At 36.9% G+C, this 20,493-nt stretch overlaps 1 protein-coding gene across 2 annotated transcripts in view; it reads left to right on the forward strand.

Moving 5' to 3' along the window:
* The window catches only part of WWP1 (WW domain containing E3 ubiquitin protein ligase 1), a 123,067-nt gene that overhangs the window by 87,277 nt on the left and 15,297 nt on the right, over positions 1-20,493 (forward strand). For both annotated transcript variants that reach the window (XM_023222838.2, XM_023222837.3), the window contains exons 15-21: positions 1,985-2,060; positions 2,168-2,239; positions 4,765-4,853; positions 8,805-8,964; positions 14,324-14,457; positions 14,549-14,689; positions 18,716-18,836. In XM_023222838.2, coding sequence (XP_023078606.1) covers positions 1,985-2,060; positions 2,168-2,239; positions 4,765-4,853; positions 8,805-8,964; positions 14,324-14,457; positions 14,549-14,689; positions 18,716-18,836 — 793 coding nt within the window. The remainder of the gene's footprint in view (positions 1-1,984; positions 2,061-2,167; positions 2,240-4,764; positions 4,854-8,804; positions 8,965-14,323; positions 14,458-14,548; positions 14,690-18,715; positions 18,837-20,493) is intronic.

Below are 20,493 nucleotides of genomic sequence, written 5' to 3' on the forward strand. Positions count from 1 at the left end.
AAACCTGCTCTCTGGCCAGGCATGGTGGCACACACCTGTAATCCCAGCACTTTGGGAGGTTGAGGCAGGTAGATCACTTGAGCCCAGGAGTTTGAGACCAGCCTGGGCAACATAGCAAGACCCCAATCTCTTAAAAAAAAAAAAAAAAAAACTAAAGCAAAACAAAAACAACAAAAACCCAGCCGTACCTGTGATATTCCCTGTCACAGTTGATAACTCCACTCTAGCATGTACTTGGGTCAAAAATTTTTGAATCACCTGAGCATGGTGGCTCACACCTGTAATCCCAGCACTTTGGGAGGCCAAGGTGGGTGGATCACCTGAGGTCAGGAGTTCCGAGACCAGCCTGGCCAACATGGTAAAATTAGCGGGGCGTGATGGTGTGCGCCTATAATCCCAGCTACTCAGGAGGCTGAGGCAGGAGAATCGCTTGAACCCTGGAGGCAGAGGTTGCAGTGAGCTGAGATTGCACCATTGCTCTCCAGCCTGGGCAACAAGAGCGAAACTCCAAAAAATGTGGAATCATCCACAACTCCTCTTTCTCTCCTAGCTTGCAAACAGTCCATCAAGAATTCTAGTTACCTCAGCTTCAGAACATATCTAGAGTCCAGCTGTCTCACCACCCCCATTGCCACCATTTTGGTCCAAGCTACATTGTCTGTTGCCTGGCTTGGTAGCAGAGTCCTCTCCCTGCTTTCTTCCCATACCTTGTACAATGTTATGTTATTCTCCATACAGCACAGAGACTGACTTTCCACAACAAAAGTTAAATTAAAAGCCATTTATTTGCACAAAACCCTTCAGTGGTTTCCATCTCAGTCGGTGTAAAAAGCACACTAATGGCCTTACAGGATCTGACCCCTCTTATCTCTTCAACCTCTTCTTGGTTTTCGCTCCTCCTCATTCACCATGTTCCAGCTTCATTGGCCACTAGCTATGCCTTCAACACCGTCAGCTTCCACCTTGGGTCTTAGCCCTTACACCGTCTGCCTGGTATGCTCTTTTCCCAAATCTCCATAGGGCTTATGCCCTCTCCTTCATGTTTTGCTCAAATGTCGCTTTGTGTATGAGCTCTACTCTTTTTACCCTTTTGAAAATTACAAAATACTTGTCATATCATTCCTTATCTTTTGTCCTTTTAACAATGCCTTTTTTATTGTTTTAGGTCAGGAGTGATAAGACATTTGTACTTTACTTATCTCTTCACTAGTACATAAGCTCCACAAAACAGGCGTTTTTACCTATTAATAAGTAATGCCATCACTGTCTAGAAGAAAGCCAGGTACCAGCTATCCTTTCAGTAAATGCTTGAATAAGTGAATTGACTTGAACCTGACAATACAAGAGAACATTTTTCATCTGTTCCGAAGTGTTCCTTAAGATTATGAAAGTGATTTGTGCTTGTCAGGCCCTCAGTCAATAGGCAAGAGATCCAGGCTCTGTTACTGTGAGTCAAACCATATTGTGAAACCTGTATTCCCAGGTGCCATGCCACCAACTCTGCCTTTTCTCTCACTGAACGCCTGAACCATGTCATCTGGGTAACAATGTTGTTTCTAGGAATTTGATTTTGCTCTGCTTATTATCTCCAGGAATATTTGTTTGGGTTTTAGGTTAGACTTAGGATGGGGTAGAATTTCCTTCCACGTCTCTTCTGTCTGGAGCCTCTGTCCTCCTTAGATTTAAGGATTATTAAATATTTTCTTGGAAATAGTCTGTAGTAGACTTTGGTATTTCATTTAACTCACTAACCAAAGACCCAGACATAAATATAGTGTCCCTCTTTGTGTATGTGCGTGTCCTGTTGCTGTAATAGCCCCCATTACTTGAGCTGCTTTTGGCCCACCATGTATGTATACCCTTCTCTCCCAGCAAAAAACTTCCTGTGGTATTTTGTAGGACTTTAGGACCTCTGATTTCATACTGAATACTAAGTATTCAACTTTATTATGAGTTAATTTGGTTTATTTTTGTTTTTCTTTAGAACTAAAGGTGGTCCACAAATTGCTTATGAACGCAGCTTTAGGTGGAAACTTGCTCACTTCCGTTATTTGTGCCAGGTACTACAGTGGTAAATAAATCTTATACTCACAATAATTTAGTCTTATCTTTATACAATACATATACTATAACTTAGATGATATTATGATATTGTTTTTGTTTTTAGTCTAATGCGCTACCCAGTCATGTAAAGATCAATGTGTCCCGGCAGACATTGTTTGAAGATTCCTTCCAACAGGTAAGGAGGATTTTAGCAAAATAAAATACTATTTGTCTCATTGTATTCTGTACATCTAAAGAAAGTTAGGGTTTTAGAGATTTTTAAACCACCCAGAATACAGCTATAATAATAATGACTGCCACCACCACTTACTGAGTGCCTTTTTTTTTTTTTTTTTTAATAGAGATGGAATTTTGCCATGTTACCCAGGTTGGTCTCAAACTCTGGGCTCAAGTGATCCACGCACCTTGGCTTCCTAAAGTGCTGGGATTACAGGCTTGAGCCACTGCATCTGGCCTGAGTGCCCATTTTAATAATAGTTATACTAAACCCTACCATAAACTGAGTGAATATCATTTGCAAAACACCGGCATCTTACGTTTCTCATTTTATTTCATTCGTCCTCACAGCATCCCTTTGAGATAGCTCTTATTGTATCTCCATGTTATAGGTGAAGGTACTGAGACTGAGAGACAATCATTCTATCATGAATTTAGATGTGTATTTACTAAAATAAAGCCTAAACAGCTTTTGGAACGAGTTGATACTTGTTTCGACACTTAATACTTGGCTAAGAATTTATTACCTCAAAGTTTTGATAATGCTATCAAATTAAAATTAAATTGGTAGATACTGTATTCCATCTGAGTATTCCTTTAATAACTGTTTATTCTCACCTTTACGTTTCTGTTTAAATGTGATCTCAGAGAGACCTTCTCTGAGCTTACTATTTTAAGATGGCAGTTCTGCTCTTCTCCCTCACAGTCACATTCCAGCCATTTATGGTGCTTTATTCTTTTTCATAACCACCCAACATAGTATATTTTGTCTTCCTTACTAGAATGTGAGCTCCATGAGAGCAGAGACTATTGGTTTACTGCTGTTCTGCCTAGTACCTAGGATAGTGCCTTTGCACATAGAGGGTATTCAATAAATATTTGATGAGCGAATAAATGAATGCAGTATTTCTACCTTTCCTGAATCATCTGCAGAATATTTAAGGATAAATAATCCAAATACTGTATTGTCAGTTTTTTTCCGATGGAGAATTTTTCATAATGAGACGTCTTGTTCCCCCTTTAGTATCACAGTGATGAACCAAATTTTTCTGTGTACTCAGGCATACAGGGACTTTTATTTATACTTTGTACAAGCCAGAATGGAGTAATGATACTCTGAGCCCCAGGAGAATTTCAAGCCATAGCTTAATTTTACTATTGGACTTTGGGCATAATACTTAAACTATTGTCAAGTTGATTTTTTTCTTTTGAGTTAATAAATTCTTGGCAAACTAAGTGTAAATAGATCTACCTCTGTTTGGGTTGATTTTAGTAAGTGTACATCTGAATTCATGGAAGACTTTATTTTGCTTTTTACCCTGTCTTGGGAAGAATCATGGTCTATTTGATGTATAGCACTGAGCCCATGACTTGGGGCATGCTGGTGAGCTATGCTCCAACCCAGACCTGCCAGTCTTGCTCTGGTCCTGACATATGTATGGAATGTAATTTATTTCTATCCAAAAGTAAAGCGTACTTACTAGCAACCTTGATGTAAGCTATTAAAGATTATGAAAATTTGGTATAGGTATTGTTTTTAAGTTATACTAGCCTGTGAATAAATTCATCATTGTGTAAATAATTAGTCATTATAGCTGAGTTTCTTTCCTACTGAGAAATGGAATGTTTGGTATAAGCAGGATGCAGAACAAAGACTTTTGCCTCTAAGTGCTGCTAGTCAGAAAAATTTACAAGTCACGTGTTGAAAGATTTTGGTACAGTTTGGGGAAACCAGCAGGGAAGATAATATTTTTAACCTTAAAAGCCTTTTGTGTCAAGCTCTTCCTGTCTTGCCATTAACCCAAAGTAGAACTATCATTTAATACCAGAAGGGGTAAAGAGTATAGTTGACCCTTAAACAACACAGGAGCTAGGGGTGCTGACCCCTTGCACAGTTGAAAAACCATGTATAACTTGACCCAAAAACTGAACTACTAATACCTACCATTGACTGGAAGCGTTACCAATAACATAAAGAATCAGTTAACACATATTTTGTATGATATATATATTATATACTGTATTCTTAAAGTAAGCTAGAGAAAAGAAAATGTTTTTTAGAAAATCATAAGGAAGATAAAATACTTACACTATTCATTAAATAGAAGTGGATCATCATAAAGGTCTTCATTTTCATTGTCTTCACATTGGATAGGCTGAGGAGGAGGAAGAGGGCTTGACCTTGCTTTCTCAGGGTTGGCAGAGGCTGAAGAAAATTCAAGTATAAGTGGACCTGTGCAGTCACCATGTTGACTTAAACTCATGTTGTTTACGGGTCAACTGTATGTGAAAGTGAGTCAGGAAAAGCTTAAGAGATTGTCTTTATCTAGTTTGTGAAACAAACCAATTCATCTCTTCAGTTAGAAGCATTGTATAAGATAAGGAAATCTGTTATTTTGAAAATACAGATTAAATTTAAATTGTTTTGAAAGGAACTTGTACTGCATGTGAGTATTTAATGTTCATGTTTTTGTTTTTAATTAGATTATGGCATTAAAACCCTATGACTTGAGGAGGCGCTTATATGTAATATTTAGAGGAGAAGAAGGACTTGATTATGGTGGCCTAGCGAGGTAAAATAAAAAACACATATCTGCCTTGAGTTAAGTATATCTCATATGCAGGGAAAGTATTCTTGAAAACATATGTGAATATATTGTATTAAATTTTTGAATTAACAATCCAGAATTTTTCTCAAAAATACACAAGGTAACCGTTATTATTATTATTACTTCTCTTGGTTATATTTCTATACATCTTTTTTACATATGTGTAAATTCGTATATATGTGTATTATATATTTGCTGCTTTTTTAACAATCATACAAGTGTACAAAATGCAGGATCTGATTTTGGTTTTTTAATATAGTATGGACATCTTTCTATGTTAGTGTGTATATATATATATATATATATATATATATATGCTAACACACACACACACACACACACATACAGTGAGTGAGTGAATTTATTTCTTTTTTCTTCTGTTTTTAAAAAAAGTTTTTAAAGGTTGGGTGCAGTGGCTCACGCCAGTAATCCCAGCACTTTGGGAGGCCAAGGCAGGCAGATCATGAGGTCAGGAGACCGAGAACGTCCTGGCTAACATAGTGAAACCCCATCTCTACTAGAAATACAAAAAATTACTCGGGAGGCTGAGGCAGGAGAATGGCGTGAACCTGGGAGGTGGAACTAGCAGTGAACTGAGATCACGCCACTGCATTCCAGCCTGGGCAACAGAGCAAGACTCCATCTCAAAAAAAAAAAAAGTTTTTAAAGCTTTTTGTAGAGATGAGGGTCTCATAATTTTGCCTAGGCTGGTCTGGAACTCTTGGGCTCAGGATATTCTCTCCACCTTGGTCTCCCAAAGTACTGAGATTACAGGTGTGAGGCACAGCACTCAGTCTGAATATTTTCTTTTTTTAAAAGGTCTGTGTAATATTCTGTTGTGTGGGAATATCATAATTAATGGATTAGCATGCATACATTCTTATTTTTTGCTATTGTAACATCATATGTTGGTTTTATATTTATGTTTTTAGTCTAATCTGAGTCTCTTTTGGGAATAATGTTTTCTACATTCACTAAATATATTGTTAAGAGTAGATACTTGTGAAGCAGTATGGGTGGAAAATCCTTTATTTTTTTTTTATTTTTTATTTTATTTTGTCCCTTATTTGTTCTGCCCCAGCCTAATTTGGTAACAATCTATTGTTTAGCAAAACATTTTGATTAAATGTTTCTAAAGAATTCAAACTTGCTTTTCATAAAAACAACTCCTTTTTTGAACTCAGAGGTGTACAGAATTACAAAATCACAGTTTTAAAACAGCTGGCAAAAAGAGATACAGAACCAAGTACAACTGGTGGGAACAGATATGTGATAATATATGTGGAATTATCAGAGTTTTGTTTATATTAGCATATTTCCTCATTTACAACATCATTAGACTTTTCCAGAAACAAAACACTGCCTATCACAATAAATGTTCATATTGCATCTATTGTGAGTTTATCTCAATTTCAGAAATGTTCAGACATAAGAAAGGTACATCTTAGAAATGAGGAAGTATGGTATTTTTACAATGTGTCTTTATTAACATTTACATTCTTGTCTGAGCCCTTATTTGCCTCAACTATTTTGGTCTAAGTTTTATATTTTGATGGTTTTAATGAATATAGCCAGTTCCTCCATAACATGATTTTTTATTCCTAAATTTTTTATTTAATTCATGTATTGGTGGGTTAGATTCATCAAATGGTTTACTAAAGAGTTTACAGGGTTGATATATTCCTACAGTCTTTGCATAATGTTCTCTGTTGCTTTTAAATATAAACAACAATTTCACTAGATATAAATTTCTCGCACACTTGTTTTTCTAATACTCAGACATTGCTTTACTGTTTTCTAGCATTGAATGTTAGTACTGTGAAGTGTGAGGCCAGCCCCTTATAGGAACCTTATTTTTCCTCTGGGTGCCCACACAGTCCTTTTTCTTGAAGTTCAATAATTTCACTGTTGATTATTTTGTATCTTTTTTTAGGAATGTGTTAAGATCTTCCTTAATGTCAGGGAAGTTTTCTTCTATTATGTCTTTGAATATTTTTTCTGTTCCATTTGTTCCGTTTTTCTTCAGGAACATCAGTCATGGGTATGTGGAATCTCCTTTGTCAGTCTTACATGTCTGTCATCTTTTCTCTGATCACTTTTATCTTTGTGCTTTTCCATTTTACTTTGATTTTTCTCAAGCCTATCCTCATGTCACTGTTTGCAGTACTGCCCTACGTTTTGCTGCTTCTAATGTGGTTTTTCTTCATTAGTGGTTTTACTGTTTTCTTCATTTTCTTCTTTAGGCTCTGCTAGTTCATCTGTTGTCTCATAATTTTTTCAACCTCTTGTGTCTCTTCAGTTTATTTGAGAGTATTGAGAAGAATATGTTGAAAGTCAATTCTTCTGCCTCTTGCTAGTTAGGAATTTTTCTTCCTTTTCTGCTAGCATCAGGGGAAAGTTTAGATGCTATGTTTTAGCCATTCTTCTTTTGAATTGATTCAGTTTCCTCTGGGCTGTTGTTTACTAAAAATTATCTGAAGCATCTGGAGGGTTTATTCCTAGTTTTTATATATATGTCTAAACACACTCTCACTAGACCTGCTCCGTCCTCTTACCTGGGGCATGTCTTACTTCAGCCTCACCATAGGGGGACGTCACTTGGTTCAACTACTACTATGTTACAACTGGACTTAGTTTTAAGAATTGGTGTTTACCATTTCTAGTTGATTTTGTTTAGGGACTCCCTTCTCTACCCTTCAGGCAGTATCAGCGATTGTGTTTTAAAAGTTTTAGAAAAGCATTTATTAACAGGCTGCCAGACCAGATCTAGCCTACATAGAGGTGGCCCTCATTGTGATTTTACAGTTTTTAAATTACTTGATGACATTTGAAAATCATTAGATTATGCTTAAGAATGAAGATTTCTGACTTCTCTTTAAAACACTCGACCCACAATCCTGCCTTCTCACGTGGCGTCAGTGGGCTGAATCAGAGTCACTGTTTCCCCTGTAGGTTAGCATATGCTCTGTTTCACTGCAGTGTCCACCACTGCCCAGTTGTCTGAGGACTACGATAATACGCCTAGAAATTCTTCTTCCTTAACACTGATAATTTAGCAGGGATGTAAGGAATGGAGGATTGTGGCTAAGCAGAGAATGTGAGAGAAGGAAGCCCCTTGTACTCACAGATCACTGTAAGCATTTGAGTTTGGAACCCTTCTTTAGAAGAAATTGCTGTTGAAAAGAAGCTTTTAGAGATTGGGTTTATCTTGTAATACCTTTATCTAGTTGAAGATTTTGTATATTGGACTTTAAAATAGGTGGTAAAAGGTTAGAGATTGCTTATCATATTTAAAGATTTAACTTTTTAAATTTTAGTTTCATTTTTAATGCAATGACAATAAAGTTAAAACTGTTCTATAGCAGCAGTGCTGTGTATCTCAGTATCACCTGCGAATGTACATTAAAACCTATTGTATATATGTCCTGGAGTGCTTGTAAGAGTTAAGAATACAAAAAATACATGGCTTTTGCCTTTGAGAAACTTATAGTTTGATGGATGGGGCAAGTCATGTTCATAAAAATGAGTTAATATTGTGAGATTGTTACCACAGAGTATTCAGTGACTGATATTAATACAAATACACTGGAAATTGCTTCAAAAAATTGTTGAAGTGGGATTTAAGCTGAGTTGAAGTTGGGGAGACATATCCAAGCAAAAGTGTGGCATACAAATAAGCATGTTGTATCTGTATGAGGATCAGTGAATTTGTAGTTTGGCCATGTTGAAACTAGCAGGTAATTTAAAATGGAGAGCCAGATCATAGAAGAACTTGGATGGAGGGCCGAGGAATTGGGCAGTGGAGTTCTTAAAGACTATTGAGCAGAGGTATGATGTATATATGAGTATATTTAAGATCTGTCTTTAAATTCACATATTAATGCTAAAAAATAACCTTGACTTATTTTCTTATAGAGAATGGTTTTTCTTGCTTTCACATGAAGTTTTGAACCCAATGTATTGCTTATTTGAGTATGCGGGCAAGAACAACTATTGTCTGCAGATAAATCCAGCATCAACCATTAATCCAGACCATCTTTCATACTTCTGTTTCATTGGTCGTTTTATTGCCATGGTGAGTTCTTGACTTTATTGTTTTTATTTATTTAAATTTGTTACAAATGTATTAGAGAAGTCTTTTTTTTTTAAAAAAAAAAGATAAGCATTATATTTGTTATTCACAAATTTTATTACCAAGAAAGTTTCCCTGGAGAGTATAAAAATATATTTTTTGAGTACCTGTATAAAATCAAGATTATGAATGTGAAGATTATGTTTATACAGCCACTTAGTCTTTAAAAGTCCTTTCATTTTTAAAATTAAAACTCATTTATAGTATGACTACTTTTATTTGTTTATTTTTAATAGAAAAAATTTTAATTCTTTGGAGACAGGATCACACTCTGTTCCCAGGCTGGAGTGCAGTGGCATGATCTCAGCGCAACCTCCCCCTTGCAGATTCAAACGATCCTCCTACCTCTGCCTCCCAAGTAGCTGAGACTACAGGCTCACGCCACCATGCCAGCTAATTTTTTTGTATTTTTAGTGGAGATGGGGTTTCATTATGTTGCCCAGGCTGGTCTCAAACTCCTGGGCTCGAGTGATCCACCTGTCTCAGCCTCCCAAAGTGCTCAGATTACAAATGTGAGCCACCACTCCCAGCCTGCTTTTCAATACAAGGAAAATCTTAGCTATCTAATAATTGTATTTGATTGTTTTTGGAATTTTTAGAGCTTTGCAGAAGCCTTTATGGAACTGTTGTCTTTTGGGAAGTGTTTGTATTTATTTATTTACCTCTTTATTTGCACTTTATTACCTATTAATTCATTCAGCAAAAGTTTATTGACAGCCTACTGTAATACTAAGCACTGTTTTAGGCTCCAGAGATGAAAAGCATACACAGTCCCTGCTCTCAGGAACCTAAATTCCATTAGATAGAAACAAATAATCAATAGATATATTCTGAAGGAAAGAGTGTGTTACTTTTTTTATATGGTTAGAGGAAGCCTCACTGATGGACGACACTTGAACAGAAATTGAAGAAAGCTAGGGACTGAATCATGCAGATATCTTGAAGACTACTCTAAGCTTAGGGAACAGCAAGACAAAGGCTCTAATGCAGGAGTGCATTCTTGATTGAGAAAGAGACCCATATAGTTGCAGCAGAGCATATGAGAGAGAATGTAGTAGGAGATGAGATTGAGAGATGCTGTGTGGGACCTTTAGGAAATTCACGTAAGAGTTGAGTAGGGCAATGAGTGACATGATCTAACTAACATGATCTGACTTAAATTTTATTAAGCTTGCTTTACCAGCATGTAGAAGACAGACTATAATTGGGGGCATAGGAAAACATGGATAGAAACAGGAAAATCATTTGTAACAATCCAAGTGAAAGATAATAGTGGCTTGGACTTGTGTCTTCTAGCAGTGGAGAAAGTGAGAAGTGGTTTGGATTCTGGGCATATTGCAAAGTTAGAACTAACAGTTTTCTGACAGATTAGATGCAGGGTGTGAGAGAGAGTCAAGTATGGCAACAATACTTATGGCCAGCTTGTCCGGTTGCAAATTTTGGGGGTGAGAAATCAAGAATATTTAGGTTTGGCTTGTTAAGTTTGAAGTAGACATCCAAATGGAGATGTAAAAGAGATAGTTGGAGGTGTAAGTCTGGCAATGAAAGGATATTTAGTTTGGAGATAGGCATTTGGGAATTCTTGGCACACAGTATTAAAAGGCAATATGATTGTTTACAGAGTGAGTGTGGATGAAGAAGTTGTGCAAGGACAATTATAAGTCAGGGAGATAAGTAACCAGCAAAAGTTCTGAGGTGGTAGAATCAAATAGGAGTGGTCCCCAGAGGACAAGGGAAGAAGGAAGTGTGTTTCAAGAAGGAAGACATGATCAGCCCTGTCATATGTTACTGATAGGCTGAGCAAGATGAAGTCTGCGATTTGACCATTGTATCTGCAAAGGTGAAAGTTATTCATGAGTGGTAGGGTGGAAAGACTGATGGGAGTAAAATCAAGAGAGAATGGAGGGAGAGTGGATACAGCAAATATAAACAAGGAATAGTAGAGAATTGGTCACTAACTAGAAATGCTTATGGAGTTGAAATGGGAGGAGAATAAAACATTTGTATTGCTGATAGTGATGACTAAATATCTTAATCTGTTTTGTGTTGCTATAAAAGAATACCAGAGGGTGGATAATTTATAAAGAAAAGGCATTTGTTTGACTGTGCAGGCTGTACAAGAAGCATGTTTCCAGCATCTGCTTCTGGTGAGGGCCTCAGGCTGCTTCCACGCATGGCAGAAGGAGAGGCAGCGTGTATGAAAGTCACATGATGAGAGAGGAAGCAAGGGTGGGGAGGAAGTGCCACACTCGTGTTAACAGCCAGCTCTGTAGGGAACTAATAGAGTGAGAACTCACCAGGGCATTAATCTCTTCATTGCAGGTCAAATTTCTTTGTTTTTCTGGTTTAATTTTAGAATAGGGGGGTACATGTGCAGGTTTGTTAAAAAGGTATATTGTATGATGCTGAGGTTTGGGGTGTGATTGAACCCATCATGCTCAGGTAGTGAGCATAGTACCCAATAGGTAGTTTTTCAGCCCTTGCCATCCTCCCTTTCTCCTTCCCATAGTAATCCCCAGGTGTCTATTTTTCCCATCTTTATGTCCATGTGTGCCCAATGCTGAGCTCGTACCTGTATGTAAGAACATGTAATATTCAGTAGTTGGCTTGGGAAAATGGCTTCCATCTGCATCTTGTGTTATTGCAAAGGATATGATTTCATTCTTTGTATGACTGAATAGTATTCCATGGTGCTTATGTACCACATCTTCTTTATTCAGTCCACCACTGATGGGCACCTGGATTTATTCTGTCTTTGCTATTTTGAGTAGCGCTGTGGCAAATGTACAATGCATGTGTCCTTTGGTAGCACAATTTATTTTCCTCTGGATATCTATACCCAGTAACTGTATTGCTGATTCTTAATGGTGGTTCAACTCTTAGTTCATTGAGAGATTTCCAACCTGCTTTTCAAAGTGGCTGAACTAATTTATATTCTGAACAAAGTATATGTCTCTTCTTTTTCTGCAGCCTTGCCAACATCTATTATTTTTTAATGTTTTAACAAAAGCTATTCTGACTGGTATGAGATGGTGTCTCATTGTGGTTTTGATTTGCATTTCTCTGATGATTAGTGATGTTGAGCATTTTTTCATATATTTGTTGGCTGCTTATATGTCTTTTATTTTATTTTTTTTGAGACAGAGTCTTGCTCTGTCACCCAGGCTGGAATGCAGTGGCATGATCTCAGCTCACTGCAACCTCTGCCTTCTGGGTTCAAGCAATTCTCCTGCCTCAACCTCCTGAGTAGCTGGGACCACAGGCATGCACCACCATGCTCAGCTAATTTTTGTATTTTTAATAGAGATGGGGTTTCACCATGTTGACTGGGCTGCTCTCAAACTCCTAACCTCAGGTGATCCACCCACCTCAGCCTCCCAAAGTGCTGGGATTACAGGTGTGAGCCACCACACCCAGCAGCTGCTTATATATCTTCTTTTGAGAAGTGTCTGTTTATGCTTGCCCACTTTTTAATGGGGTTCTTTTTTCTTGTTGATTTGCTTACGTTCTTTATGAATTCTGGATATTGGACCTTTGTTGGATCCATAGTTTATAATATTTTCTCCCATTCTGTAGGTTAGTTTACTCCCTCTCTTGCTGTGCAGAAGCTCTTTAGTTTAATTAGGTCCTATTTATCAATGTTTGTTTTTGTTGCAATTCTTTTGAGGACTTAGTCAGAAGTTTTTTTCTCAAGGCTAATATCAAGAGGGCATTTCCTAGGTTTTCTTCTAGGATTTTAATAGTTTTAGGTCTTACATTTAAGTATTTAGTCCATCTTGAGTTAATTTTTGTGTATGATGAGAGGTAGCACTCTGGTTTCATTCTTCTGTATGAAGAAGCCAGCTGAGGGATCACATTTCAACATGAGATTTGGAGGAGAGAAACATCTAAACGATACTACCAAGTTAGAGGATAAAGAATTTGATAAAGTCAGAATATAAGGAATATGAGAGCAATGGACTTGAGTTGGAGAGAGGAAGAGATTTATTTAGCACACATACCAGTTGATAGAAAGATTATCTGTAATAAGATATGCATTCAGATGCTAGTAGTGAGTAGATATAGTAGAACACACAAAAGTTCTCTTGTGGTTGCTTCTGTTTCCTCTGTGAAATAGGAAGTAAATCATCAACTCAGAATAAGGAGCAGGGAGAAATAAGTATTTGAGGAAAGAGGAGTAGGAATGAAATAGCCATCTAGGAAAGTGGGAGAGTGAATGCAGTAGGGAAATGTGATTACCAGGACACAAACCAGTGATGAAATATGACTGTTGGTTGTGGAGCAGTCAGCTTGGTTGTTTATGCGTTTCTAGCATGTTCCATTGTTTAGGTACAGACATTGAGTAACCTGAGAGTTGAATTTAGCTACACTTGGGATTTTGCTAGAAATACACTGGCAGAGGTAGGGTGTGAAGGGAGTTATTTTATTTTATTATTTGAGACAGAATCTTGCTCTGTCACCTAGGCTGGAGTACAGTGGTGTGATCTTGGCCCACTGCAACCTCCACCTCCCAGGTTCAAGCAATTCTCCTGCCTCATTCCCCTGCGTAGCTGGGATTACAGGTGCATGCCACCATGCCTAGCTGATTTTTTATATTTTTAGTAAGGACAGGGTTTCACTGTGTTAGCCAGGATGGTCTTGATCTCCTGACCTCATGATCCACCTGCCTCAGCCTCCCAAAGTGCTGGTATTACAGGCGTGAACCACCGTGCCCCACCTTGAAGGTAGTTATTTTAATGATTGACTATGGAATCTAAACTGAGTAAGGGAAGACATAACTTCATGAGGGGGCTAAGGTAGTATTAATAGCTTCAGTGGATTTTTTTAGTTCCCCCACATTGGTGGGAGTCTGGGGCTTCCTGGGTTGGCTGTTGTGAATAGGAGCAAAGGCACAATGGGGTTAGTCCTAAAAGCCTCACATGCAACAGTGAGAGTAAGAAAGGAACGGGAGAGCTGCCTTTTCAGGTGCACAGGGCCCTTTTCTATTTCCTTAACCAATTAGGTTAATTCAATTTATAAAACATTTAGGATGATTGAGGCAGCGTATGGTAATAAAAGTCTTGTATCATCCTATACAGTTTTTGATAAATGTTATATAGCTATGTGTATAAAATAGATTTTGTTTTAACTTTGTTTTTCATACCTAGCATTTTATATAATATCTTAGTTTTCATGATTTATGCCATTCACTTACTGAATGCTTTGTTTACCTGTAAAGTCTCATGATTTTTCTGTTATCATTGTTCTCTAAGAAATTGTTATTTTGCAAATTTTAAAGAAAATTTTTCATTGTTCTTTGCAGGCACTATTTCATGGAAAGTTTATCGATACTGGTTTCTCTTTACCATTCTACAAGCGTATGTTAAGTAAAAAACTTACTATTAAGGATTTGGAATCTATTGATACTGAATTTTATAACTCCCTTATCTGGATAAGGTTTGAAGATTTTGTTTTGCAATAAGTCATTTTTTTGAAACGCATTTTGTTTCATTTTGTTAATTAGTGTATATATATTTATTTCACCCAGAGATAACAACATTGAAGAATGTGGCTTAGAAATGTACTTTTCTGTTGACATGGAGATTTTGGGAAAAGTTACTTCACATGACCTGAAATTGGGAGGTTCCAATATTCTGGTGACTGAGGAGAACAAAGATGAATATATTGGGTAAGGCGATATACCTTATTAAGCTTAATTTCTAGAACACTTCAGAACTAAATCCTGTCTCTGTACCCTTAATTTCATCCCCTTTTCATGCCTTTGGGAAGTTCTTCTCACCAGTACCCGTGTTCTTGAAAAAAGAGAATATATGTTGCTTCATTTTCCCACTACCATTTGCTGTAACCATTCTACCATTTCCCTTTCCATGTCATTTTCCCTTTTTTAACTTAAGCTTTTAAATAGTGCTCACCACAGCCTCTTTCTTGAAACTTAGTGTTTTCTTGAATTCCATGATCCTATGTCATACTGATGTTCCTTACATTCTCTTGTTTTAAAATTTTGTTTTTAGAGAGGGTTTCACTCTGTCGCTCAGGCTGTAGTAGTGGCGTGGTTGACCACTGGGCTCAAGCTATTCTCCTGCCTTAGTCTCCTGAGTAGCTGGTACTGCAGGCTTATACTACCATTCCCAGCTAATTTAAAACAATGTTTTTTTTTTTGTTTTTGTTTTTGTTTTTGTTTTTGTTTTTTGTAAAGACGGGGTCTCACTGTGTTGCCCAGGCTGGTCTCAAACTCTTGGCCTCAAGTCATCCTCCTTCCTCAGCCTCCCAAAATGCTGGGATTACAGGCATGAGTCACCACTCCTGGTCACTTGCTCTTTTTTAATGGCAGTTCTCTAAATCTCCTATTTCCTAAATGTAGGCATTTTTCCAAGATTTTATTTCAACCTGCTTCTCTAAATATTCTGCTAACATAGCTTCAATTTTCTGGTAAAGTTATATCTGAACTTTTGAAATAATTTCCATTTGCCAGCCAGGTAAATCCAAACATTTTCAGGAAAGAACCAGGCAGTAAATTTGTTAGGCTTATAGGCCACATTTCTTATTGCACCCACTCACCTCTGTGGTATAGTGTAAAGGTAGCCATAGACAGTGTATAAACAGATGTGTGGCTGTGTTCCAGTAAAACACTTGTAGACACTGAAATTTGATTTTGTATGATTTTCATATCCCAAAATACTTTTAATATTTTCAGTCATTTTTTTAAAATGTAGAAACTATTCTTAGCTCAAATGCTGGACAAAAAAACCAGATGATTAGGCCCACGGGCCATAATTTGCCAACACGTGAACTACAGATGACCCATCTTAAAATTTTGTCATGGGTCTAAAATCAAACTTTTCATTTTTCCTAGATATTTTCTCCTACTGATGTCTTCTATGAAGAGTACTACCATTTTCACCCTCTTAGATGCTAGCTGTCATCTCTATCTCTTTCAGATTTTTTGTTTTTTATATTTGTTTTGAAAATGGGATTGGAATATACACATTACTCTGTATCTTACCTTTTTGTCTTAAGGACAGTACAGTTAAATCTAACTCATTTTTTAATAGCTAGGTAAACTGTGGTGGTTTTTTTCCTATATTTTTCAGCTATTCCTGTCAATAGAGATCATTTAGGTTGTGTCCAGCTTGGGCCACTGCAAACAAGATAGCAGAAAACTTCCTTCAGCATGAATCCATACATCCTGCTACTTGTTTTGTGGGCTAGATTTTTAAAAAGTGAAGTTACTTGGTCAAAAAGTATTTAATAGATATTGCTATGTGGCTTTTGTAAAATGTCACAGCCATTCTTTTTTTCCCTTCTTGTAAATTGCTATGGCCTTTCAAATTTACATCCTTAGTGTCTCTGCTTACCAACTTCAATGTACCCTTCTTAGCTTGACATTCTTGGCCACTTCATTTTCTGCTAAACCAGTCATCTCTGAATGAGAGAAATTAGCAATAACTGATTTTCTTCTTTTGTACTTTTGTACTCTGTTAGGTATTTTTGTTTTTGTTCTGCAATGTGCATTTATTACACTAGTTGGAAAAAAACAGTAACACTAGATTTTGAGGAAACTATATTCACAAAGATCATGCATAAGACACTGGACTTTTTTTTTATTTGTTAAGCCTGAGCCTTCCACAAAGTCCAACAAAAATTAGTACCACAACCTGAGTGGTTAAAAAAATGCTATCAGTGGTTTAAAATATCAAAAGCAGTCTAAATAAAATCTTACCATGTAAGATTTATATTCACTTTCTGTAAAGCTAAGCACTGTTTCAAAACATTTTATCACTGTAATACTATTCATAGCTAATCATGAGTGCAGCAATTTTTGGAGGATTTTGTCTCAGGTTCAAATAATAACAGACTTTAGTCTTATTTTTTAATCCTGCTTTTGAGAGTTATATGATAACACTCTTGTTTAGTTGTGATACCTTATTTTTAGTGCACAAAATAGGCCATCAGTGAAGCTATAAGTAAATGAATGGTAGAAATATATATGAAGTACTACTGGAATCCAAAGTAGGAAGAAAGGTATTGTTTCTGCTGGGAGGAGTCAGGAAAGTTCTTCATAGGACATTATGTATTAGATAACGTCTTAAGAGATGCATGAGAGGCTGGTGGCTCCTGCCTGTAATGCCAGCACTTTGGGAGGCTGAGGTGGGTGGATCACTTGAGCCCAGGAGTTCAAGACCAGCCTGAGAAACATGGCGAAACCTCATCTCTACAAAAATAAATAAATAAATAAAATTTTTAAAAAAATTAGCTGGGCATGGTGGCATGTGCTTGTAGTCCCAGGCACTAGGGAGGCTGAGGTGGGAAGATCATCTGAGCCCAGGGAGGTCAAGGCTGCAGTCAACCAGGCAACAGAGTGAGACTTTATGTTAAAAGAAAAAAAAAAAAAAAGATACATGAAAGCTTGCCTGATAGAGGGAGATTTTGGGACAGGGAAAACAGCAAGAGCAGACTTGACGTATTAAGGGGATAAGTTGATGGTAAGAATTAGTGGCTATAGTGAAGCCTACAATGATAGCCAGGTTTAAAATTACCTTGGTTTAAAATTTGGTTGAATAGAAGGTGAGCAAGTGAAAACACTGAGTGTGGTGTACTCTTATAATGAGTGTGGTGGTAAAGAGAGGACAGAGAGTAATGTAAAAGAGACACTGGGTTAAAGGAAGGGTTTTTGGAAAAGAATAGTCTGAACACTTTTGTGGACAAATGGGAAGAAAAGTTGCAGTTGGAGTTGAGGATACGGGACAAAGGGGGTTTAGGAATTGAAGAAAAGTTTTAGAGGCAGTCTTAGAAAAGCATAAGGCCAGCTTCCTCTAGGAAACAAAAAGAAGAGTTAGAAATGGGAGGAGTGGGAACAGCTTGGCTTTCTTTTCATCTGCTAGAATCTGTGACTTCTCTGTATGATGTGGTGTATGCTGTTCTCTAGGTAGTTCTTTCCAGATCCATCTCCTTTTGGAATCTCCTTTTACAGATTTTGTGTCACTGACACATTTTCTTCCTTATTTCCTTTCTATCATACTTCCATGCTCTTATAGCTGCTTTATATGTGTCTCTTCAGAATGTTTTGTTTTCATCTTGAGTTCTTCTATTCTAATTAGGAAATCTTCATGTTTTCCAATAAACCAGCAAGTAAAGAACCTGTTCTCCAGCCTTAAGCCCTCTCAGACCATAAGCCCTCACCAGTCCATGGCCTGTGGACATATGGTCACCACATACTACTGAGACAATCCCTTGCCTCTCTGGTGTGGAAGGCTTTGAGTCAGAGTCCTCAAGTCTGTCATGGCAATGCTTGGTGTAAGGACAGCCTGTTAAATGACTAGCTATTCCTTTCCCGGTGAGCACATGATGTTTGGAAATATTTGTCTAGATATAAACAGGATTAGTGCTAGGATTTGGCTGTCTTACCTAATAGTGAGGAACCTCCTATTTGTTTTCTTTCTTTTTTCTGTTTTTTCTTTCCTATTTATCTTAAAAGCATCCTTTTTAATAGTTGCCAGTGTGCTAGAACTGATTTCCTCGAATGTGTTAACTCTAAAATTATGTGCATACATACGTATACGCACACATCACATTTATATGTATATATACGTAGCATATTTAGAAAAAGAGAAAGAACTATAGAAGTTCTTGGTGTTTTTAAGTATTTTACTTCACATATAAATTACCTATTTTTAAATACCATCTTTATTTTCAGTTTAATGACAGAATGGCGTTTTTCTCGAGGAGTACAAGAACAGACCAAAGCTTTCCTTGATGGTTTTAATGAAGTTGTTCCTCTTCAGTGGCTACAGTACTTCGATGAAAAAGAATTAGAGGTTAGGCCCTTTTATTTTGCTATTGTAGGGAATATTAGTGGGGGGAGGGACTAATTTTGTGCTTTTACAGAACATTGTTCACACATTTTAAAATCCTGTAGCACAATCTTGAATCCTCTCATTTGTCCTGATGTCAAGGTGGTATTTATTCTAGCATTGGGTAAGAGTCTTAATTATATTCTCTGAACCCTATAATGCCATGAGCACAAAATCATCAATCAGTGTCAGTTGTTAGGGGTCTTGAAGAGTTATTGGAACATTATTAATAATTCTGAAATTTCAGTTTAGCAGTGAGTTGCTTTCAAAGATCAGAGTTTTAAGTCATGAGTTGTTAGTGGTCTTAACTACATTTAGACTTGGTAGAAGTATATCAGGTGTGCGATAAAATATATCTTAAAATGTACCATCTTAACTATTTTTAAGTGTTCAGTAATGTTAAATATATTCACATTGTGCATCCAATCTCCAGAATTTTTTCATCTTACAAAACCGAAACTCTATATCCATTAGACAAGTCCCCCTTTCCCCAGCCCCTGGCAACTACCCTTCTACTTTGTTTCTGTGAGTTTGACTACTGTTGATACCTCCTATGAGTGAAATCATACAGTATTTTACTTTCTGTGAGTGGGTTATTTCACTCAGCCTAATATCCTCAAGGTTCATTTGTCCTGTAGCATGTGTCAGAATTTTCTTCCTTTTTTAGACTGAATAATACTCCATTACAGGTATGTACACTACCACATGGTATTATCCGTTCGTCCCTCGAGGGACCTTTCTGTGGCTTCCATCTTTTGCCTGTTGTGAATAGTGCTGCTGTGAAGACAGGTGTACACATATCTCTTTGAGATCCTGTTTCTTTTGGATATGTACCCAGGAGTAGTATTGTTGGATCATATGGTAAACCTCTTGTTTCATTTTTTGAGGAACTACCATACTGTTTTCTATATCAGTTGCATCATTTTACATTCCTGTGAAACATGTAGAAAGATTCCTGTTTCTCCACATCTTTCCCAACACTTATTTTCTGTTTCTTTCTTTCTTTTTTTTTTTTTTTTTGTTTTTGCTTGTTTTTTTAATAGTATCCACCCTAATGGGTGGGAGGAGATATCTCATTGTGGTTTTGATTTGCATTTCCCTAATGATTAATTATCAAGAATTTTCTAAGTCTTATTTTCCCATATAAGTTAGGACATAGGCCGGGCATTTGAATAGTTCTTGGCATTTCCTCTCTGTCTGCTTTGGGTGTGCTATTTTAACTGTAGCCATATTGGGCCTTTTATTAAGAAAGTTGGTTCTTTCATGTAATCAAATGTACATATGAAAAACAGCACTTTAAATTTCATACAGTAACATTCCTATGTAGGAATTAGCTTTCTAGCAATTCTGACTAACCTAGGAAGTACAGTCATCCCTCGGTATCTGTGGGGGATTGGTTCTGTAGGGCACCTGTGGACACCACAATCCATGGATACTCAAGTCCTTACGGTTACAGTATATAATAGTATAGTATTTGCATATAACCTACACACTTCTCCCTTATACTTTAAATCATCTCTAGATTACTTATAAATACCTAATGCAATGCAAATGTTATGGTAAATAGTTGTTATACTATATTTTTAATTTTTTTATTTTTTAAATTGTTGTATTATTCTTT

This window comes from Piliocolobus tephrosceles, chromosome 7, assembly GCF_002776525.5.
Source record: "Piliocolobus tephrosceles isolate RC106 chromosome 7, ASM277652v3, whole genome shotgun sequence".
Lineage (NCBI taxonomy): Eukaryota > Metazoa > Chordata > Mammalia > Primates > Cercopithecidae > Piliocolobus > Piliocolobus tephrosceles.